General features: G+C 46.5%; 1 protein-coding gene across 1 annotated transcript; it reads right to left on the bottom strand.

The window, feature by feature from the left end:
• Nucleotides 1-970: 970 nt before the first annotated feature.
• Nucleotides 971-22,873, bottom strand: GP6 (glycoprotein VI platelet). Its single transcript, XM_045441521.1, has 8 exons — nt 22,697-22,873; nt 17,776-17,811; nt 17,396-17,653; nt 14,895-15,179; nt 8,761-8,814; nt 6,124-6,183; nt 2,479-2,529; nt 971-1,958 (listed from the first exon to the last, which is right to left on the bottom strand). The coding sequence occupies exons 1-8, from the start codon at nt 22,728-22,730 to the stop codon at nt 1,723-1,725; spliced, it is 1,014 nt and encodes a 337-aa protein (XP_045297477.1). The 5' UTR covers nt 22,731-22,873; the 3' UTR covers nt 971-1,722.
• Nucleotides 22,874-24,085: the final 1,212 nt, after the last annotated feature.

The following is a 24,085-nucleotide window of genomic DNA, read 5'->3' as shown; positions in this document are numbered from 1 at the left end:
TTCATCATTCTCACCAAATACACCACGTTCCCAGACGTCCCCTTCAAACCACCCTTGAACATGCTTGTGTATCATCTCTGTGATGTCACTGCATACAGTGTGGGCTCCTGGACTTTCCTTCTGTTTCTGTCTCAAGGCCTCTTGTTCAGCTGGATGTAGGTTTTTCCTAGAGCATCTTCATTCTCAGGGTCTGAGGTTTCATGAGTGCCTTTAGTAGGAGCAGATGGGGTTATTAAAAGAAGAAATAGAGGGGCGCCTGTACGGCTCAGTCAGTCAAGTGTCTGACTTCAGCTCAGGTCATGATCTTACGGTTCAGGAGTTTGAGCCCTGCATCAGGCTCTGCACTGACAGCTCAGGGCCTGGAGCCTGCTTCCAATTCTGTGTCTCCCTTTCTCTCTGCCTTTCCCCTGCTCGTACTCTCTCTCAAAAATAAACATTTTTTCTAAAATGCTTTAAAAGAAGAAGAAGAAATAGAGGCATACTATTCTTTAAAAGCTAGGAAGGAACCTCAGTGTCTGCTAGCCAAGAGTTTCTCAAGATCTGCGCTATTGACACTTGGGACCAGATAATCCTTTGTTACCTTAAGTGTATCTCTCACCAAGAGTATGTTCTGTTAAGAGAGAGAAAGAGAAAGAGAAGCATCTCTACTCTCTACCTGCTAAATACCAGCATTTCCCCTTGCCTCCAAATATCTTCAGATGCTGTGCAAGATGTCCCAAGGTTGACATCCACTGTAATCTAGCCAACCCCCCTTTAAGGGAAAAGAAACTGAGTAGCCTGTGTACATTAATTTAGGGACAGATGCTCTGCCCATTCCTCCTGTGAGTTAGAGATTCTGTGAGTGTGGTTGTTTTTTTTTTTTTTTAATTATTTTTAGTATTTTTATTTATTTTAGAGAGAGAGAGTGTGTGTGTGCTGCGCGCATGCGAGACAGAGAGAGAGAGAGTGGAAGAGGGGCAGAGCTGTCAGCACAGAGCCTATTGTGGGGCTCAAACCCATGGGCTGTGAGATCATGACCTGAGCCCAAGTTGGACACTTAACCAACTGAGCCACCCAGGCGCCCCATCTGTGAGTGTGGTTATTAACTATGGAGCAAGATAGGAGGAGGATGTGACCATAAATTGATGAATCCAGAGACCAGGTCCAAGGAAATGGCATTTGGGACCAAAGAGAAGGACATCTCAGGGCGGGAAGGCATGGGTATGATGGGGCAAGACCTGAGTGCTCACACATGTGACCAGATGTTTCTGGTTAGGAGAGAAGCTAGGCTGATGGGCTCAGGAAATGAGTACTAGTCTGAATTAACCATCTAAGCTATAGGTTTATATTCGTGAATATGCGGAGAAGGCACAGGGGCTAACGGGGAAGTGTGGGAGGGTTTTGTGCAGAGGATAGAACAAGGTCAGCTGTGAGTGTTGAGGACATTGGAGGTCAATCCAGAACATGTATCAGAAAAGGTTGAAGGAAAAGGTCAGTGTGGTGGTCCCATTAGATCCACAATGTGCCAGATAAGAGCAAGGAGGTGGTAGCATCCTCTAGATACCTCTAATCCCTAGTGAAGGGAGTCAGAAAGCCATAGATACTGGCTCAACAGCTCTTTGATGGGGCACCAAGGAGGGGCCCCATGGCCCTCCTTCTCCACAGACCCTACCCTCTTGATCTTATGTTCCACACACGGTCTTTACAATGCCTGTCTCACAGATATAGCCAAGCCTTGGGGTTCTAGTTGTGGCACCCATGGGTATAGCCATCTGGTCGACCCTTGTCCTGCCAACTGTGTGGCTTCTGGGTTTGCGGAAGGGGTGGGAGTGGCCTGTGGACAGCTCTGACCAAGTGCAGCAGGGGTTTCTTTCGGCTGTGCCAGTCTTCTGCCAGAAACCCCACCAAGAGTATTAGGATCACAGCCCCGAGGCATATCCGGACCAGATTGCCCTTGGTGTAGTGCTGCTGGGCAAGACCTGGAGGAGAGAAGAGAAATTAGAGCAGGTGATAAAAGCCCATCTTCAGGACCCGCTTCAAGGGACATCTTGCATTCCTCGTAGCCATGACCCTCATCTAAGATCCTGTTATTCTCTGCTACCTACAATGCCAGTCTCCTTACTAGAGGCCCCCTCCCCTCCTCACCAAGGCTGGATACTTATTCTCTAAACATCACTTCTTCCCATACTTGCCCTCCCCACACACAGTCGCTCTCTGGTTATTTGGCTAATTGCAGAAGAAAAGATTGTTACAAGGGGTAGAAGAAGAGATGAATGGAATTTATCCTTCTCTGATCCTCTAGAAAATCTCAACCTCCCCCCCCCCGCCCTGATGTTAATGATCAATTCTGAGTTCCAAGTGCTGATATTTACCCTTAATATTTTACCCACCAGGACCCAAGATCATAGAGCCTTAGCTTTCATACAGGAAAAGCAGTCAGCTTTAGGGGAAGACACAGGAATGGGAATGGGGAGGGTCCGGGGAGGACCCGTTACTCACCAATTGGAGAGTCTGACCCCTTTGGAAAGATGGTGATATTCCTGGAAGGCACTGGGAGTCAAAAAGGGTGGGGGGGGGGAGTTTAAAGAGATGAGACCATCTCCTCTAGCCCTGTTCCTGCCCCTATCCTGAATATATGCACTTGGGAGGCAAAACCTCATGGCTATAAGAAAAGCATGAACTACAGAGTCAGGCTATCCAGATTTGAACCCCAGATCTGTCACGAATTAGATGTGGAGCCTCTCCCAAGTGACTCAACGTCTTGAGTCAGTTATCCCATCTGTCCAGTGAAAGTAATTATAATGCATCACAGGTTAATGTGAAAATTAAGCCAATAACAATAATAACAGCATGAGGCACAGTGCTTGACCTATCATAAGCACCCCATACACGCTAGCCCTCCTTCTGTCACTCCACAAGTATCCCCAGAGACTTTCCACGTGTTCAGCTGTACTCATCAGACAGGTGCATGTTTTAATATACTGTGAAAATCGGTGTAATGGGTAGTCCATAGGACAGAGGAAACTGCATAACCCAGTGTCAGAAAAGGTTTCCTGAGGGACTGAAGCCATGAGGAAATGGAAGGAAAGGCAGAGCTAGTGGCTTGGGTGCAGGGTCACGAAGAGACGTCGAGTACCCAGAAGAGCTTCATCTGACTCTGTATGGCTGAGGTTTGCATGAGGAATGAAGACTGAAGGAATCAACAGTGGCTGATCTAATGGCATTGGATTTAAAAGCATTGAACATTAAGCTGAGAAGCCTGAGCTATATCCTAAGGGTGATTAGGAATTCAGAAGGATTTTCTTTTAATTTTTTTTTTAAATTCCAGTTTCATACAGTGCAATATATTGGTTTCAGGAGTAGAGTTTAGTTATTCATCGCATACCTATAACAAGTTCTCATCATAACAAGTGTCCTCCTTAATGCCCATCCCCCATTTAGCCCATCCCCCCCCCCATCAACCCTCAGTTTGTTCCCTGTCATTAACAGTCTCTTATGGTTTGTTTCCCTCTCTCTTTTTTCACTTCCATATGTCCATCTGTTTTTGTTTGTTAAATTACACACATGAGTAAAATCACCTATCTGTCTTCCTGTGACTTACTTCTCTTAGCATAATACACTCTAAATCCATCCACATCATTGCAAATGTTAAGATGTCGTTCTTTTTTATCTTTGAGTAATATTCCATTGTGTATATATACCGCATCTTCTCTATCCACTCATCAGTTGATGGACACTTGGGCTCTTTCCATATTTTGGCTATTGTCGATAGTGCTGCTATAAACATTAAGGTGCATGTGCCCCCTTTGCATCAGCGCTCCTATATCCTTCGGATAAATACCTAGTAGTGCAATTGCTAGATCATAGGGTAGTTCTACTATTAACTTTTGGAGGAACCACCATACTGTTTTCCAGAGTGGCTGCACCAGTTTGCATTCCCACCAACAGTGCAAGAGGGTTCCCCTTTCTCTGCATCCTTGCCAACATCTATTGTTTCCTGGGTTGTTAATTTTAGATGCTGTAGCATCTGACTTCAGCTCAGGTCATGATCTCACAGTTTGTGGCTTTGAGCCCCATGTTAGACTCTGTGCTGACAGCTCAGAGGCTGGAGCCTGTTTCAGATTCTGTGTCTCCCTCTCTCTCTGCCCCTCACCTGCTCATTCTCTCTCTCTCTCTCTCTCTCTCTCTCTCTCAAAAATAAAAATTTTAAAAAGAAAGGTAATGCTGGCCTTGTAGAAGGAGTTTGGAAGTTTTCCTTCCATTTATATATTTTTTAATAGTTTGAGACTAGTTTAATAGTTTAATAGTTTAATTTTCTGCTTAGATGATCTGTTCAGTGTTGTAAGTGGGATGTTAAAGTCCCCTCCTATTGCTGTATTATTATCAATGATTTCTTTATGTTTGTTAATTGATTTATATATTTAGGTGCTTCCAAGTTGGGGAAGGGGAATAAATATTTACAATTGTTAGACCTTGTTGGATAGACCCCTTAAATATGATGCAGTGCCTTTCTTCATCTCTTACTTCAGTCTTTGGTTTAAAATCTAGTTCGTTGGGGGCAGCTGGGTGGCTCAGTCGGTTAAGTGTCCGATTTCAGCTCAGGTCATGATCTCACGGTCTGTGAGTTCGAGCCCCATGTCGGCCTCTGAGCTGACAGCTCAGAGCCTGGAGCCTGCTTTGGGTTCTGTGTCTCCATCTCTCTCTGCCCCTCCCCCTCTCATGCTCTGTCTCTCTCTGTCTCAGAAATAAATAAACATTAAAAAAATTGTTTTAATCTAGTTTGTTGGATATAAGTATGGCTACTCAGCTTCCTTTTGATGACCATTAGCATGATAGGTGGTTCTCCATTCCCTCACTTTCAATATACAGGTGTCTTTAGCTCTAAAATGAGTCTCTTGTAAGCAGCATATAGATGGGTCTTGTATTCTTACCTATTCTGATACCCTATTTCTTTTGACTGGAGCATTTAGTCCATTGACATTTAGAGTGAGTACTGAAAGATACAAATTTAGCACCATTGTGTTATCTGTGGATTTCATGTTTGTAGTGATGTTCTCTGGCCTTTTGTAGTCTTTGTTACTTTTCGGTCCCCCCCTCCCCGACTCAAAGAGTCCCCTTTAATATTTCTTGCAGGGCTGGTTTACTGGTCACAAACTCACTTCTTCAGTTTTTGTTTGTCTGGGAAACACTTTCTCTCTCCTTGTATTCTGAATGACAGCCTTGCTGGATAGGGTATTCTTGGCTGCATATTTTCCACAAGCATTCATCACATGGAATATATACTGCCACTCCTTTCTGGCCTGCCAGGTTTCTGTGAACAGATCTGCGAACCTGATGTCTTCCCTTGTAAGGTAGGGACTTTTTTTTCCCTTGCTGCTTTTAGGATTCTTTCCTTTTCTGTGTATTTTGTGGATTTGACTATGATGTGTTGGTGATGGCCAGCTTTTGTTGCATTCAGTGGGAGTTCTCTGTGCTTCTTGGATTTCAATGTCTGTGCCCTTCCCCAGATTAGGGAAGTTTTCAGCTATAATTTCCTCAAATAAACCTTCTGCCCGGTTTTCCTTCTCGTCATCTTCAGGAACCCAGAAGGCTATTTTGAAAAAGGATGGTGGAGAATCTCACCAGGGTGTTAGAAAGAACTTGCTGGCCTCAGGAGTCTACCAGAGAGCTAGAGTTGGGTAGAGCACAGATGTCTAACCTGTCCTCAGGGGATCGGCCAAGGTTTTCTGTCTCTACGGAAATGGAGACTTTTTCCAGGAAAAGCGAGGGGAAAGAGAACTACAGCATGAGGGAAGCATGTTGTGTGGCACTGCGTTAGTAAGAGGATGCACTGAGCAATAGGAAACAAGATTACACACATGGACCGCAGCAAAGTCAGAAAAGCAGTGTGTAGGAATGAGTGATGGTCTTCCCATCATAACCTTGGCTCCGCCATCTTTGAAACGGCCACATCATCCAGAATGTTCCTCTGTCCCGAAGCTCAGAGCCCACCTCTATCCCATCCTTGATCCTCAGACCAAGGATTTTCCTTGGACAAGTCAGGTGGTTTCCTGAAGCAGACTAAAAGCCTACGGCCCTAGATGATGAGAGAGAAACCAGTTCTCGTACTCTTTTCTGCTGGGCTCTGAGTGCCTGGTTACTCACCAGTTGTGGAGCCTTTGTTGATAAATGAGACGTTCAGTTTCCTGGAGGCTTCTGGGAATTCTAAGCAAGAGGGTAATAAGACAGTGGATCACGTCAGGTCTTCCCAGTGAGTCCCTACACTCCATACCCCTTCTGAGATATCTGGGCTTCCTGCAACCCCTTTCTCTGACACACTTTGTACAGACACTGAGGAGAAACAAACACAGAAGGGCTGTAAGAACATGTTGTTTTCTATCAGTGGCTTAGTAAGAAATGGATCCGTTCATCCATCGATGGGCATTACGTTATTTCCTCTTTTTTGGCTATTATGAGTAATGCTGCTATGAGCATTTATGTACAAGTTTTTGTGTGAATGAACATCTTTCATTTTAAACTTGGGGGGGGGGCTATATCCCAACAAGTGGAATAGCTGGGTCCTGTGATAGCTCTGTGATAAGGTCATTCTTCCTGAGGGAGCTGCTGGACCATTTTCCATGGCAGCCGTGGCTCTTTTTATTCCCACCAGCAGCGTCTGAGAGTTCCAGTTTCTCCACATCCTCACCAACACTGTTGTGCATTATTATTATTATTATTATTATTATTATTGATTGCCATTCTGGTGGGTATGATGAATTTCATGGTATGTGACTTACAACTCAACTAAAAACATAAGAAATGGGTCAGTAGGTGCAAACTCAGTGGCTGATACCAGTCTCCGAGCATAAGAGGCTCCCCTCCCTCCTAAGGTCATTTTCTTAACCAGGGACATTCCCGATTCCATGGGCACCAAAATATTTCCTAAAACCCCTCGACCTATAAATATATAGCTCCTATTGAGGGTGGGGAAAGTCTCCGAGATCCTTTATTATGGCAGAGTCAGCTCATCAAAGCCTAGTTTATGCTCGCCTTTCTGTGGTATAAAAAGAGCTTGGATATTATGGGTTCTCCGTTATTTCTCTTCCTGGGAGTTTCATTAATAAATTTGGGGTCGTCGGGGCGCCTGGGTGGCTCAGTCAGTTAAGCGTCTAACTTCGGCTCAAGTCATGATCTCACAGTTCGTGAGTTTGAGCCCCACGTCGGGCTCTGTGCAGACACCTCGGAGCCTGCTTGGGATTCTGTGTCTCCCCCTCTCTCTGCCCCTCCCCTGCTCATGCTCTGTGTCTCTCTGTCTCTCAATAATAAATCAACGTTAAAAATTTTTTAATTAAAGAAATAAATTTTGGGTTGAATTTAGATTAAACAGGCGGTATGTGCATATCATGGAATACTACTCAGCCATAAAAATGAACACACTGTTGATAATCATAATAACTTGGGTGGACCTCAGATCATCGTGCTGAGTGAGAAAAGGCAGCCTCAAAACATTCCATGCTATGTGGACCTTTCCATTTATGCAAAACATTCCCAAAATGACATTAAGTAGAAGAACAAGCTAGTACTTGCCAGGGGTAGGAGGGGAGAGGGTGCATGTAACTACAAAGGGGTAGCCTCAGGGATATCTTTCCAGGATGGAATAGTTCTGTATCTTGAGTGCAGTGGTGGTTACACGGATCTACACATGTGATACATTGCTGTAGAACTGAATACAAATATTGCGTCAGGGTCAGGTTCCCAGTTTTTATGTTGAACTACAATTATGCAAGATGTAACCACCGGGGAAATGTAGGCAAAGGATACATGAAATCTTTCTGTATTGTCTTTGTAACTTCTTGTGGACCTACATCTCAAAAGTTTTAAAATTCCAGTGAGAAACACACACACACACACACACACACACACACACAGTGTGCCTCGTTTGGCATGACAGCCCCCATATTGTTCTCAACCACACGTCAGCACTTTCTTCTCCTCCTTGGCTCTTTTCAGCCTGCTTCTATTCCTTGGGATTTGGGTCTATCCCCAACACACAGGGAACACTAGAGATGCCACAGCCTGATGTACAATTTCTTAAGGCACAGGCGGGTATCCTACACACTGGAATCCACTGAGATGCCTTTGAAGATGGGGGGACACTATGGCTCACACAAACTTTAATCCAATGGTTCTCAAAGTGACATCCCCAGATCAGCAGCATCAGTATCACCTGGAAAAGTGTCCGAAATGGACATAATTGGACCCCACCGCAGACCTTCTGAATCAGGAACTCATGGGGTCCAGAAACCTAGATCACCCCCAGGTGATTCTCAGGCCCCCTAATCTTTGAGAACCACTGGCCAATGGAATCAGAGACTCAAAAACTAGGGTCCAGGAAGGGTGCCTGGGTGGCTCAGTCAGTTAAGCGTCCGACTTCAGCTCAGGTCATGATCTGACAGTTCATGAGTTCAAGCCCTGAGTCAGGCTCTGGGCTGACAGCTTGGAGCCTGGAGCCTGCTTCGGATTCTGTGTGTCCCTCTCTCTCTGCCCCTCCCCTGCTTGTGCTCTGTCTCTCTCTGTCTCAAAAATAAATAAAAAACATTTTTAAAAAATGCCTATCTAATATTGTTACATATATTATTATGCTCGTCTTCTTTATAGGCAGAAATAAGCAATTTTTAAATATGTCAAATGTGTGAAAGAGACAAGTGAATTAAATTAAGAAATACAGATAAAGGGGAGAAAGAAAAGAAGGGGTCTGTGGGTCTATACCCCAGACACCAGGATGAATCCTCCAGAATTTACCTGTCACAGAGGAAGGTGGTTCTGTGGGTAACCAGCCGGGGGTCGCAGAAGTCCCTAGGAAATCAGAAAAAAAAGAGACTTCTGTGCTGTGTCAGCTGTGGGTCCTGAGTAAATAATGAAGCATTTCTGTGACCCAGTTTCCTCACCTAGAAAAGGAATATGAGAAAGGCCACATCACTGGACTGTCACGGGTATTAAATAGCACACCTAGCACATTCGGGGGCTAATTAATAACGACAACCCCTGTAGCTGCCTTCCTTGCTCTTTGAAGCCCTGTTCTGTCCCTTTTCCTGGATCTCTGTGATCTGCACCTTACTTCGTCCCTTGGAGTAAAACTGACTCTTGTGTCCTGGAAAAGCAGATAAAGAGGCAGAAGCCATGGACACATGTGGGGACGGGGGAGGCGATACATACAGGGAGAAAGGCTGATGGCTGTATAGCAAGACACAGCCCCTTTCCACCCCAGGACATTTGCTCACACGACCCTGTATGCCTGCAGCCCGTCTCACTACTCCACCCACCTGGTTACCTCCTCCTCTGCCCTGAGATCCACATCAAACATTGATTATTGAGAGAAACCTTCCCAAACTGCTTCCTCTTTAGCTCCTAACAGCACCACGTACGTCTAATTCATAACGCACATCACAGTCACAACTATACATGTGCTGGATGCATCTCGAAGAGTGTTGGCTCTAATTACTATATGTAAGTATTAGGTGTCTGTGTGTATATATGTGTGTGTGTGAGAGAGAGAGAGGGAAATACCATGTAGAGTTTCAAGCAGTCCCCAGCAAAGCACCAGCCACAGCATAGGCACTTTTGAAATATATGCAATTAAAAAAGCAATAAGTGGGGGCGCCTGGATGGCGCAGTCGGTTAAGCGTCCGACTTCAGCCAGGTCACGATCTCACGGTCCGTGAGTTCGAGCCCCGCGTCGGGCTCTGGGCTGATGGCTCAGAGCCTGGAGCCTGTTTCCGATTCTGTGTCTCCCTCTCTCTCTGCCCCTCCCCCGTTCGTGCTCTGTCTCTCTCTGTCCCCAAAAATAAATAAACGTTGAAAAAAAAAAAAAAGCAATAAGTGAACAGGGACCCAAAAAAGGGAAAAATCTATAGAGGCAGGAGGATTAGTGGTTTCCTGGGGCTGAATGAGCAGTGGGGAGTGCCTGCATATGGCCATGAGGGATGTTACAGGGTGGTGGAAATACTCTACAAGTGGATTGTGGTAGTGACCAACAACTCTGTAAATTTACTAAACACCACTGAATTGTACACTTAAAACAGGTGGATATTTGCTAAGCGCCTGCTATGTTCTGGGAGCTATTGGTGGTGCTGGGGATACAGCGGAAGAGAAAACAGAAGTTAACGTCTGTCTTTCTGGAGCTCACATTCCAGGAGGCGGGGTCAGACAGATGATAAACACCATAAATCAGTATGATGTATGCACAGGTGTGGATGCCATGGAGAAAAATTAAGACAGAGAAGGTAGCAGAGTGCATCAGAGAGGCAAGAATGGGACTTTTGACTGAAGGCCTGAAGGAGAAATGGAATGAGCCGTAAGAATATCTGGGCGGGGCGCCTGGGTGGCTCAGTCGGTTAAGCGTCCGACTTGGGCTCAGGTCACGATCTCACAGTTCGTGGGTTCCAGCCCCACGTCGGGCTCTGTGCTGACAGCTCGGCACCTGGAGCCTGCTTCGGATTCTGTGTCTCCCTCTCTCTCTGCCCCTCCCCCACTCAGGTTCTGTCTCTCTTTGTCTCTCTCTCTCTCAAAAATAAATAAACATTTAAAAATAAATAAAAATAAAAGAATATCTGGAGAAACTGTCCCAGCAAGTGCAAAGTCCCTGAGGACATAACGAGCCTGCATATTCAAGGAAAAGCAAGATAGGATGTAGTCGATACTATCCTAACCACTTTATATGGTCACAGACAGTAACCAGACTTATCGTGGTGGCCATTGCATAATGCATACAAGTATCAAATTACTATGTTGTACACCTGAAACTAACACACTATCGTATGTCAATTCTTCAATTTAAAAAGAGTGTTTGAAAAAAACCAAGATGCTGGCGTGTCTAGAGCAGAGTAAATGAGGGAGGGGCAGTAGGTCAGGCAATCAGGCAAAGGAGGGGCTTGGAGAGGAGTGAGTGCCAGGGAGTCAAGCAAAGGGATGACCATCATCTGATTTTGACAAGCTCTTCTGAAAGGATTCCTCTTGCTGTGGTTTGGCAAACGCTCAAAAGAGGGCAAAGGTATAAAGTCTTGCAAACCACAACCGGTAGGTAAACATACGTCCTGGAGATTAATGCACAGCCTACTGTCAGCAGCACCGTATTACAGAAAAGTTGCCAAGAGGTTAGTTCTTTAATGGTCTCACCACAAAGAAGCAAAGGCAATTACGTGAGGGCATGGAGAGGTTAGCTAATGCTCCGGCAGTAATCGTGTTGCAATATATAAATGTATCAAATCATCTTGCTCTGACATCTTATACAGTGTTACGCGTCCCTTATATCTCCATTTTTACGTTTGTTTAATTAAAAAAGTTAAAGGAGGGGCACCATGGTGGCTCAATCGGTTGAGCGTCTGACTTCAGCTTAGGTCATGATCTCATGGTTCGTGGGTTCGAGCCCCATGTCAGGCTCTGTGCTGACAGCTCAGATCCTGGAGTCTGCTTCAGATTCCATCTCTCTCTCTCTCAAAAATAAATATTAGGGGCGCCTGGGTGGCGCAGTCGGTTAAGCGTCCGACTTCAGCCAGGTCACGATCTCGCGGTCCGAGAGTTCGAGCCCCGCGTCGGGCTCTGGGCTGATGGCTCAGAGCCTGGAGCCTGTTTCCGATTCTGTGTCTCCCTCTCTCTCTGCCCCTCCCCCGTTCATGCTCTGTCTCTCTCTGTCCCAAAAATAAATAAACGTTGGAAAAAAAAATTTTTTTTAAATAAATATTAAAAAAAAAAAGATGTGGTAGGAGGCATGTGGTGGGAAAGGACACCAATACTTAGGAGAAAATGCCTCTGAGTATTACAGCAAAAACGCAGAAGTGTCTTCCTTTGAATGTTCATGTTATTTTAAGGGCAGTTACAATCACTTAGCATTAAATGTACCATCTTGAACATTTAAGTGTATAGTCAGTGGTATCACGTACATTCACATCGTCGTGCGGGAAGTCTCAGAACTCTTTCATCTGTGAAAACTGAAACTCTGTGCCCATTGCACACTAACTCCCCTTCTCTCCTCGCCTGGCTTGCCAACCCCCTTTCTATTCTCTGCCTCTATGATGCTGACTGCTTTTAGATGCCTGATGTGAGTGGAACCAGACAGTATATGTCCTTGTGCGACTGGCTTCCTTGACATGGTGTGACAGCCTCCAGGTTCATCCATACTGGAGCACGTGCCAGGATCGCCTTCCTTTTTAAGGCTGCGTGACAGCTCTTCCATTGTGTGTTATATACCCCATTTTCTTTATGAACTACGCTGTCCTCTTTGGAAAGAGGCACGCTTTAGCAATGAAAGACGGATACCTGCTACAATGCGCACGAAACTCACAAACATTAGGCTGAGTGAAATAAGCCAGTCACCAAAGGCTGCATGTTATAGGACTCCATATATGTGAAACTCCCCTCCCCCCCCCCAAAAAAAAAGGCAGATTTATAGAACTAGAAGGTAGATTTGTGGTTGCATGGAAAACGCCTGCAAACAGGCTCCAGAGACCCCTCAGAGGTGATGGAAATGGATTAACACTGGGTTGTGGTGATGGTTGGACAACTCCATGAACTTACTAAAAACCACAGACACTTAAAAAGGGTAACTTTAAAAAAAAATAATGTTTATTTTTGAGAGAGAGAAAGACGGAGCAGGAGCAGGGGAGGGGCAGAGAGAGAGGGAGACACAGAATCCAAAGCAGGCGGGGCGCCTGGGTGGCTCAGTCGGTTAGGCGTCCGACTTCAGCTCAGGTCACGATCTCGCGGTCCGTGAGATCGCGGTCCGTGAAACAGGTCTGGAGCCTGTTTCAGATTCTGTGTCTCCCTCTCTCTGACCCTCCCCGGTTTATGCTCTGTCTCTCTCTGTCTCAAAAATAAATAAACGTTAAAAAAAAATAAAAAAAAAAAAGAAGGGCATTTGCTGGGATGCACACTGGGTGTTGTAACTGATGAATCACTAACGTCTGCTCCCGAAACCAATATTGCACTGTATGTTAACTAAAATTTAAACTAAAATAAAAAAAAAAAAAAAGAATGGAAGGCAATTTGTAGTGAATGATGACCTCACTAGCGAGATTTCAATGAAAATAAGTCTGAGTACAAATACATTTTCATTTTACCCTGTACTAACTTTATTCATCCACTGAGGACCAGAAGGAGAAGAATTTTCCCCTTGCTGATAGATAGAATCATTACTCTTTTGTACATTGGGGCATTTTAAACAGTTCAGTTGCCGGGTGCCTGGTTGGCTTAGTCAGAAGAAGACACAACTCTTGGTCTCCCAGTGGTGAGTTCAAGCCCCATGATGGGGCTTGAGATTATTAGAGATTTTTTTTTTAATTTTTTTTTCAACGTTTATTTATTTTTGAGACAGAGAGAGACAGAGCATGAACGGAGGAGGGGCAGAGAGAGAGGGAGACACAGAATCGGAAACAGGCTCCAGGCTCCGAGCCATCAGCCCAGAGCCCGACGCGGGGCTCGAACTCACGGACCGCGAGATCGTGACCTGGCTGAAGTCGGACGCTTAACCGACTGCGCCACCCAGGCGCCTCAGAGATTTGTTTTTTGTTAAGGAGGGCACTTTTTGGGATGTGCACTGGGTGTCATAAGTAAGAGATGAATCACTGAGTTTCCTCCTGCAGCCAAGACTACCTTGTATGTTAACTAACTTGAATTTAAATATAGGTGATAGATAGATAGATAGATGATAGATAGGTAAACAAACTTTAAATAATTCAGTTGCTTCGATACTTGGGAAGGCACATAACCATAAAACAGTGGTGAGCATAGAATATCAACAGTGGTTTTTACATTTGCATCAGTTGATGCAAAGGGCTTAGCGGCAGGCTTTGTCGTAAAGATACCTTGCACTTCGACTATTACGAATAAGAAAGGCTGAAAGGATGGTGCCTGTGTGAAGGGAGTCAAAGTTTCCTTCCTGGAACACGGACATTTTTTAAGTCACTTCCCTATGTTTTTTGCTGCTACTTGCTTGTGTGTGTGTGTGTGTGTGTGTGTGTGTGTGTGTGTGTGTGTTAAGTTTGTTTTGAAACCTAGATGAGACACAAGGCATTCTCTGTAGTATTAAGAATTATTTTTTCTAATGTATATACTCTGTAGTAGAGACAATAACAACCTCTCAAATATGCTCGTGTCCTAACCCCCAGAATCTGTGAATACGGCACCTCGCATGGTAAATGGGACTTTGCAGGTGCACTTAAGGATGTCGGGGTGCAGAGGTTATCCTGATTATCCAGGTGGACCCAGTGTAATCGCAGTGTCCTTAAAAGTGGAAGCAGAAGGTGGAGAGGGGCAGACGAGTCTGAGACTGAAGGAGTCAGAGACTGAAGATGCTGCACTGCCAGCTTTCATGATAAAGGGAGGGACCACGGGAGCCAAGGGATGCAGGGGCCTCTAACAGCTGGAAGAGGCAGGGGAGAGATGCCTCCCTGGGGCCTCTGGAAGGAACACAGCCCAGCTGATGGCTTTGTTTTGTCCCAGTGAGACCCATTTGGGACCTGACCTCCAGAAGCGTAAGGGGATAATACATTTGTGGGAGCACTTGGGTGGCCCCGTCGGCTGAGAGTCTGACTTTTGATTTCGGCTCAGGTCACAATCTCACAGTTCGTGCGTTCAAGCTCTGCGTTAGGCTCCGTGCTGGCAGTGCGGAGCCTGCTTTGTATTCATTCTCTCTCTCTCTCTCTCCCTCCCCCGCCCCCCAATAAATAAATACACATTACAAATAAATTCATTTGGGCTATTTTAAGCCAGTGGATTAGTGGTGATTTGCTAAGGCAGCTCTAGGAAACGAATACACCCTCCAAAGCCTCAGACTTCTGCTGGTCTCCCACCTCCTGTGCACCTGCTGGTCCCTCCCCCTGGAACTTCCAGCAGAGTTTGCAAGGGCTGCGGAAGAAAGGCGGGGTCTGCACCTCCCTCACCTGTGACCACAAGCTCCAGGGGGTCGCTGGGGGCTGACCACAGGTATGGGTGTCGGCTGGAAAAGCTGTAGCATCGGTAGATCCCACTGTGGGCAGCAGTCACTGTGATGATGGGGAAATCGGCCCTGTACCACCTCTCAGGTCCCTTGTAGGGGCCAGTGTCCCCCTCCTTGTATAAAGCAAATTGGTCAAAACCGTATTGGCTGCGACACTGTAGAGTGACATCCCCTCCTGGGGACACGGCCGGGCCAGGCTGGGCTGAAAGCGAGGGCTTGGCGTAAACTCCTGGGGAAGAAAAAGAGAGCTCTGGTATTAAAGACAGTGGCCAGCGTGTCAGGCCTGAGTGTGGGAAGGTCCCCCCACCTCCTAAGAACTAGGGAACTTGGCAGGTGTTTCCCTCCTAGAGAACACACTCGCCCTGCTACCTGACCAGAGTCATATCACAGTGCCCAGGCTCAAATCCTGGTTCTGTCACCGAGGAGCTGGGGGGGGGGGGGGGGGAGGGGGTCCTGGAGATGAGTCTCCCCCTCTCTCTGTGCCTCGGTGTTCTTTAGTATAAAATGGGCATGGCTGGATGAAGCATTATGTATCAAGCGTTTAGCAGAGTGCCTGCTGGATCGCCAGCTCCCCAACTATGATGGTGGTAACAAAATGACTGAAGCTCATCTCACACTGCAAGCCAGTGTTACAGAACACAATCTATGTTGTAAACCTGTATCAAAATCCCAGCTTCCACGGGTCATTCCAAGCTTAGGACTCATACGGCCTCATTGAAGCCTCACGAAAGCATAGTGAATTCGTCGCTATGAATACCCCGGTTTTAAAAAGGGAACTTGGGAGTACGATGCTAAATAGCTTGCCCAAAACCATAATATACTAAGTGGCAGAGGGGTGCCTGGGAAGCTTAGTTGGTTAAGCATCTGACTTCAGCTCAGGGCATGATCTTGCGGTCCATGAGTTCGAGCCCCGCGTCGGGCTCTGTGCTGACAGCTCAGAGCCTGGAGCCCGCTTCAGATTCTATGTCTCCCTCTGTCTGCCTCTCTCTCTCTTGCTCTATCTCTCAAAAATAAATAAACATGAAAAAATTAAACTTGGGGGCAATTGTAAATAGGAAGGGATATACTTAATTTGAAGGTAGCATTTGAGTCAGCCCAAAAGCAAAGCGGGTACCCTTGCGTGGGGCATACGGACCACTGCACTGGCTCAGGGATTAGGCTATGCAAAGTTTAAAGGGGTGCCAAAAAAAAAACCCTCAGCAATGAAGGTAAATAATATTTCAATGCATTCATCAAACCAAAATTAATGCAAATAATTCATAGTGAACAAAATACCAAGATTTTAAACAAAGATTCCAACTGTGCCTAGTGCAGCCTGAGGCAAAAGGTTCAAAACACTTTTCTGTATTTCTTTTTTTAATTTTTTTTAACGTTTATTTATTTTTGAGACCAAGAGAGACAGAGCATGAACGGGGGAGGGGCAGAGAGAGAGGGAGACACAGAATCGGAAGCAGGCTCCAGGCTCTGAGCCATCAGCCCAGAGCCCGACACGGGGCTCGAACTCACGGACTGTGAAATCGTGACCTGAGCTGAAGTCGGATGCTTAACCGACTGAGCCACCCAGGCGCCCCACTTTCGTGTATTTCTATGGTTAATTTTTTCCACACTATTAACATAGTTGAAAAAAATACTGAAAAACCAAGTTATTAAAACTCGTGAATTATTCTAAGTTTATTTCATTTGTACCACTCCCCTCCCCCCACCCCCCCAAAAAAAGAATTTATTATCATCAGACTCTCCTGGCTTTCGTGGAAGCAAACTCAGCAATGATATTTTCAAAATCTATTTGGAATAGAACCATTTAAAAAATACATTAGAAATAAAAGCCTAAGCTGCAAACACTTTATGCCATCAAAAAATAAAAATGCATTAGAATGTGGCTAGAGCCTACACCCGTTTCCTTTTGCATCGGGCTCAGATATGGCTTGAAAACACACTGCCAGGTTCTGCCTTTACTTAAAAGCATGATATGAGGGCACCTGGGTGGCTCAGTGGGTTAAGCCTCCGACTTCGGATCAGGTCATGATCTCACAGTTTGTGAGTTGGAGCCCCCCATGTCGGGCTCTGGGCTGACAGCTTGGAGCCTGGAGCCTGCTTCGGATTCTGTGTCTCCCTCTCTCTCTGCCCCTTCCCCGTTCATGCTCCATCTCTCTCTGTCTCAAAAATAAATAAAGGTTAAAAAAAATTTTTTTTTAAATACATTAAAAAAAAAAAAAGAAGGGTATTACATAGACCTATTATGAGGATCACCCCGGGCGGTCGGCACCTCCCCTAAATGTCCTGGGCAAGGCTAGGGCCCTGCTCGCCCCATCCTAACTAATCCAGGACCCCTGGGACTCGGGGTTCACTGTCATTACCATCCCCCTTTTGGCCTTCCTGGAGCCCCGAGGCCACAGGTGCAGCCACCCCCTCCCCCTCCCCCCCCACACACACCCCTCCAGGTACCGGTAGCCACCAGCTCCAGCCGGTCGCTGGGGGGAGACCAGTGGGTCCCTTTCTGGTAGGAGCAGCGGTAGCACCCGGCGAAACTTTGCTTCATGGCCTGGATGGAGAGGACGGCCTCATCCTTATACTTCCCGGACCTCAGCTTCTCCAGGCGGTACAGGTCCACACCCGGAGGCCCCTGGCATTGGATGGTCACCGGCTTCTCCAGCGGCACTAGGGAGCTAGGCAGGGCACGGAGGGAGGGCTTGGGCAGAGAGACTGGAAGGGAAGGGGAGCCTGGTGGAGGGCGCCTTCCAAACAGACCCCTCCTCCCGGGGCCCTCACCCTGCCCGCCCGCCCCTCCCCCGTGCAGGCTGAACCCAGAGGGATCCGGGACTCACCCTGCCGAGTTTGCACCACCTGCCCCAGACACAGCCCTGAGCAGAGAAGAAAAGGACCAAACGCTAGGACCTCGCAGAGCCCACATTCACACCTGCAGAGCAGGCGGTAAGACATTTGCATGCATTAATTTTCTCTTGTCCTCTTTTTTTTTTTTTTTTTTTTTTTTTTTTTGAGGACACACACACACACATAATTTAAGGGCCGGAAGAAGCCGGCCATAAAAGGCTGCATATTGTAGGGTTCCATTTACCTGAAGCGTGCTGAATAAGTAAATCTGCCCAGACAAAGAAAGTAGATGCGTGGTTGCCAGGGGCTGGGGGTGGGGAATCGAAAGGGGATTATCACGGACACCGTTTCCTTTGAGAGTGCTGACAACGTCTGGCAACAAGATAGAGGTGGCGGTGGAGGTTGTATACATCGTGAATGTAGTAAATGTTATTAATGATACATTTTATGCTAAGTTTGTTATTTTACCACAATCCTTATATTTTTAGTGTTTTTATTATTTATTTTTGAGAGAGACAGAGTGTGAAGGAGAAGAGGGGCAGAGAGAGAGGGAGACACAGAATCCAAAGCAGGCCCCAGGCTCCGAGCTGTCAGCCCAGAGCCTGACGCGGGGCTCAAACTCACGAGCTGGGAGATCATGACCTGAGCCAAAGTCGGACGCTCAACCGACTGAGCCACCCAGGCTCTCCAACCACAATTTTTAAAAAGCCAACCAGAGATTCCTTGCCCTACTCCTAATGCACACACTTTTGGCAACCATAAAGAGAATTACCTTCTCTCTGAAAAGGGCGCTGTTGCAGGGTGTATAACATTGTATAAATTGAAGGCGTGTGTGTGTGTGTGTGTGTGTGTGTGTGTGTGTGTGTGTTGATTTGATACATTTATATATCACAAAATGATTACCTCCACACTGTTAGCTAACACCTCCATCATGTCACATAATTACCATTTCTCTTTTTTTGTGGTGAGAAACCTTAGGATTTTCTGCAACACAGCATCATTGGCTTTATCACCATGCTGTGCATTAGATCCAGATGGGGTCTGTTGCATTATATCTTGTCAAGAGATCTGGAGGTGTGTTAATCATGGATTCCCCACTGTTTTAACCCATATCCCGGGGGGGGGGGGGTGCCTGGGTGGCTCAGTCAGTTGAGTGCCCGACTGTTGATTTCGGCTCAATCATGATCTCATGGTTCATGAGTTTGAGCCCTGCGTCAGGCTCTGTACTGACAGAGCAGGGCCTGCTTGGGATTTTCTCTCTCTGTCTCTCTCTGCCCCTCTCCCGTTCATGCTGTGTCTCTCTCTCTCAAGATAAATAAATAGGGGCGCCTGGGTGGCGCAGTCGGTTAAGCGTCCGACTTCAGCCAGGTCACGATCTCGCGGTCCGTGAGCTCGAGCCCCGCGTCAGGCTCTGGGCTGATGGCTCAGAGCCTGGAGCCTGTTTCCGATTCTGTGTCTCCCTCTCTCTCTGCCCCTCCCCCGTTCATGCTCTGTCTCTCTCTGTCCCAAAAATAAATAAACGTTGAAAAAAAAATTTTTTTTTAATTAAAAAAAAAGATAAATAAATAAACTTTTAAGTATAATTGCATTATTATGAGTGTACAAATATTATTCATGCCTGAGGATTGTAGTATTGGCCTTGTATATTTTTCCTAGAGTCACTATTTGCCTGGCTTATGTCCATCCTCGTAGTTTTCCTTGACCCTAATGTCTGATTCTTTACACGGTTCCCAATAGTCTCCCATGTAATTTTATACACCTGTCAACCTGCATAATCTATGAATTCCGCTTTCTCCCTTAGAGGCGCCTTTCCCCCATTTTCCTTCTACCTTCTCTACATTGAACAGCTGCCTTTTTTCTCTCAAGCTAAGACTCTTTTTTTTTTTCCTTTAATCTTTTGGCTGAGTTGGTAGCATTTCCTGTTTTAGTCTCACCAGTATTGCCAAATTTAGCAAATAAAAACATAGGACTCTCGCTTAAATGTGAATTTCAGAAAAACCATGAATATTTTTTTATAGTGTGACCCATGAGATGCATAGGATATACGTAGGCTTAAAAAAATTATTTGTTGTTTCTCTGAAATTAAATTTCCCTGAGATTTGCTGTGTTTTGTCTGGTAACCTTTATCCTTGTGCGCGCACACACGCACACACTCCTGCACACATGTGCACACACTAGAAGGGGGAGTAGTTATCGTTTTGATTATAAACATAAGGAAGCTGGACAGAGAGGCGACGCAGTTTCTCTCAGCTCACACACATGGGAAATGGCTGAAGCTGGATGATCCCTGACTCCAGGGCTCAGCGGATGACTGCTTATCTCCAGCCCCTCTCTGAGCCCCGGGTTCTGCTCCCTATACCCACGCTCTACCCACATCTTTGGCCACTGCCCAAGACACAAGCCCCTCTCAGCCTCTCCATGGGTTTCCCTGCAACCTTCTAACGTGACTGGAGGTATTCCAGGAGCCCTTCTGAGCGCTTCCTGTATGCACTCTGAATCACGGCAATCCTACCGGTTAGGGGCCACTGTTAGCCCCATTTTATAGATCAGCCTATAGAGACAGTCTCCTGTCCACTGTCCTGCAGCCAGATTCTAACACCAGCAGCATATTTTAGTGGTAAAGAATGTGAACATGGCACCAGGTTCTTTAGTTTATTCAAGTTCTAGATACGCGACCTTAAGCAAGTTCCTTAATCCCTCTGGGCCTCAGTGTTCTCCTCCATAAAATGGACGTAATAATAGCCCCTACCTAGTCAGAGTGCTGTGGGGAAGAGGTGAGTTAAATGTCTGTTTAAAAAAACAAAGCAAAACAAAACAAAACACGGGGGCCCCTGGGTGGCTCAGTCGGTTGGGTGCCCGACTTCAGCTCAGGTCATGATCTCACACTCCGTGAGTTCAAGCCCCGCGTCGGGCTCTGTGCTGACACCTCGGAGCCTGGAGCCTGCTTTGGATTCTGTCTCTCGCTGTCTCTCTCTGCCCCTCCCCTGCTCATGCTCTGTCTCTCTCTGTGTCAAAAATAAATAAACTTTTAAACATTGAAAAATTATAATAAACAAATAAATACAGCTGGTTCATGTAGGACAGCAGCGAAAGGCCAGTCTGCATTGGCTTTGAATGATCCTAAAGATTTTATGCTTTTAACAAGCACTAGAGAGCTCCTGAAATAGAAGAATCTACCCACACTGCACATTGAGATCTGCCTGCCATGGTGTCTGATAAGAATTGGAGTCGGTGGGGCGCCTGGGGGGCCCAGTCGGTTGAGCGTCCGACTTCGGCTCAGGTCATGATCTCACGGTCTGTGAGTTCAAGCCCCACATCGGGCTCTGTGCTGATGGCTCAGAGCCTGGAGCCTCTTCAGATTCTGTGTCTTTCTCTCTCTCTCTCTGCCCTTCCCCCGCTCACATTCTCTGTTTCTCAAAAATAAATAATAATTTTAAAAAAAGACTTGGAGACACCGGTGGATGAGGAAAACAGAATCTTAATCCATAGTCCACCTGAGATGTGCTAAGCTTCTGTAGCAAGCTTATAGCAGCGGCCACGGTGAGAGGATAAGTTAGGTAACATCGGGATAGGGCAAAGGTAGCTGTTCTCTGTTAAGCAAAATTACTGAGCTATAACATATACCAGAGTAAACATGAGATAGGTGAACATTAATAAAATTGTTAAGCTAACTGATTAAAAAAAAATTAGTCGAGGGGCACCTGGGTAGCTCATTTGTTTAAGCTTCTTTTTTTTTTTTTTAATTTTTTTTTTCAACGTTTATTTATTTTTGGGACAGAGAGAGACAGAGCATGAACGGGGGAGGGGCAGAGACAGAGGGAGACACAGAATCAGAAACAGGCTCCAGGCTCCGAGCCATCAGCCCAGAGCCCGATGCGGGGCTCGAACTCACGGACCGCGAGATCGTGACCTGGCCGAAGTCAGACGCTCAACCGACTGCGCCACCCAGGCGCCCCTCATTTGTTTAAGCTTCTGACTTCGGCTCAGGTCATGATCTCGTGGTTCTTGGATTCCGTGCTTGCTTGCCCTCTCTCTCTCTGTCTCTCTCTCTCTCTGTCTCTCTCTCTCTCTCTCTCTCCCCCCTCCCCAGCTTGTGCTTTCTCTCTCTCTCAAAAATAAATAAACAAACATTAAAAAAAGAAAAAAAACATGGAATAACACCCAGCCCATAGTAAGTGTTACATGAGGGTGTGTTAACGAATGACTGACAGGCGGTTTGCGCTCATGGCGTTTTCTTATCCCCAGGACACAGCTGTTCCTTCCTGCTTGACCCCTTGGAGCCTCTGTCCTTTTAGCAAGAACATTCTTCTGGAGAAATAGGAACTCATTCATCTTATAACTGGAAGTTTGTTCTCTGTCCATCTACCTCCTCGTTTCCCCCCCACCCAACCCCCGGCAACCACTGGTCTACTCTCTCTGCCTTAGTGAGCTAGACTTTCTGGGGTGCCACATATATGTGAGATCATGCAGTGTTTTCTTTCTGCGCCTGGCTTATTTCGCTTAGCGTCGTGGCCTCAAGGTCCATCTGTGTTGTTGCGAATGGCAGGATTATTTCCTCCAGTGCTGCACGGTTTGCTGACAGAATCTAGTCCTGATGTCACCAAGTCCATATTTAAAAAATTAATTAATTAATTAATTAATTAATTTTTAAAACATGGTACATAGAGACAAAGTTAGAACCCCAAGCAGAAGACCCATACCGTTCCCAACCGAGCCATGAAGAGAATATAACAGAGTAACAGACAAACACCACCTCCCTGGGGCCCTGTTTTCCCACCCAACAAAGGAAGGCGCCCTCATAGGTCCCCTGAATTGCCCTGAAATTCATTTCCGATCCAATTTTTTAAAACATTCTGAGTCTCATAACCCACTGCCTGTCCCGCGGCATTTCCCAGAACAGCCCTCAGGACTCACCGAGACCGAGAAGGGCAGACAGGGACGGGGCCATGGTCCTTCAGCCCGTCCAGAGCTCTGTAGCCCAGGAGGGACGCTGCAGGGAGTGGGAGCAGAGACACAGGATGTGGTGAGGATCCAGAACCCTCTCTTCCCTTCCCCCAGCAGCTTGGCCTTTCCTAATTGCGGCTCATCAAGCTGGAGCCGTCCCCTCAGTAGCGTGACTTGCTCACAAGCTCGCAGAAGCTCGTTTATCTTCTCCCACCAGCCCATGGTTGTACTGTGTCTGCCTCCTGAGGCATTGAGATGGAATGCTAGCTGAAGGATCTCCTTCATGGGATGGTTTCATGGAGCTTTCCATTGGACCTTTGAGATTATACCTGGCGGTAAGAAGTTTTCATGAAGGAATAGCAGCATGTTTAGCATGCCCCTAAGCCTCGATGAGGCAAAGAGCTTGGCATTTTTGCATAACCAGGACGTGAACAGTGTGGCTGGAATCGAGAGTGCAAAATGCTGAGGCTGATGAGGTTATCATAGAGGTTATACAGGGTGTCCCAACTTCGGTGATACTGACATTTGGACCAGGTGATTGTCGATGTAGGGACGGGCTGTCCTGTGCTTCTGGGAGGTTCAGCAGTATCCCTGGCCTCCATCCACTAGATATCACCAGCACAACACCCTCTCCAGTTGTGACAACCTGCAAATATCTAGACATTGCCACCTGTCCCTTGGAGGACAAAATCACGTCCGGTCGAGAACCACTGGGTTAGATCATTCAGGGACTCCAAAGGCAAGATAAACTTAGGTGCACAGGGCACCCGGGTGGCTCAGTCGGTTGAGCATCCAACTTTGGCTCAGGTCATGATCTCATGGTTCATGGGTTCAAGCCCCGCGTTGGGCTCTGCGCTGACAGCCTGGAGCCTGGAGGCTGCTTCAGATTCTGTGCTTCCTCTCTCTCTGCCCCTCCCCCACTTGTTCTCTCTCTCTCTCTCTCTCTCTCTCTTAAAAATAAACAAACATTAAAAAATAAATAAATAAGGGCACCAGGGTGGCTCAATTGGTTAAGTGGCAGACCTCAGCTCAGGTCATGATTTCACAGTTCGTGGGGTCAAGCCCCATGTCAGGCTCTGTGCTGACAGCTTCAGATTCTGTGTCTCCCTGTCTCACTCTGCCCCTCCCCACTCATGCTCTGTCTCTTTCTCAAGAATAAACAAAAAAAGTTTTTTTATTTTTTAAAAAAAAAATTTTAATGTTTATTTTTAAGACAGAGAGAGACAGCATGAACGGGGGAGGGGCAGAGAGAGAGGGAGACACAGAATCTGAAGCCACTCCAGGCTCTGAGCTGTCAGCACGGAGCCCGACGCGGGGCTCAAACTCACAGACTGTGAGATCATGACTTGTGGCAAAGTT

The sequence above is a fragment of the Leopardus geoffroyi genome, chromosome E2 (genome assembly GCF_018350155.1).
Source record: "Leopardus geoffroyi isolate Oge1 chromosome E2, O.geoffroyi_Oge1_pat1.0, whole genome shotgun sequence".
NCBI classification, from domain to species: Eukaryota; Metazoa; Chordata; class Mammalia; order Carnivora; family Felidae; genus Leopardus; species Leopardus geoffroyi.
The sequence above is the reverse complement of the archived record's forward strand: the minus strand, read 5'-3'. Positions and strand labels throughout refer to the sequence as shown.

Bases quoted from the DNA above. Each gene is read 5' to 3' on its own strand.
- GP6 (XM_045441521.1), bottom strand. From the start codon at position 22,730: ATGGCCCCGTCCCTGTCTGCCCTTCTCGGTCTCG. The intron at 17,654-17,775 runs GTGAGTCCCGGA...CTTCCCTTCCAG, and splicing joins GGTGGTGCAAACTCGGCAGG to TCTCTCTGCCCAAGCCCTCC. The intron at 15,180-17,395 runs GTACCTGGAGGG...TTTCTTCCCCAG, and splicing joins GCTGGAGCTGGTGGCTACCG to GAGTTTACGCCAAGCCCTCG.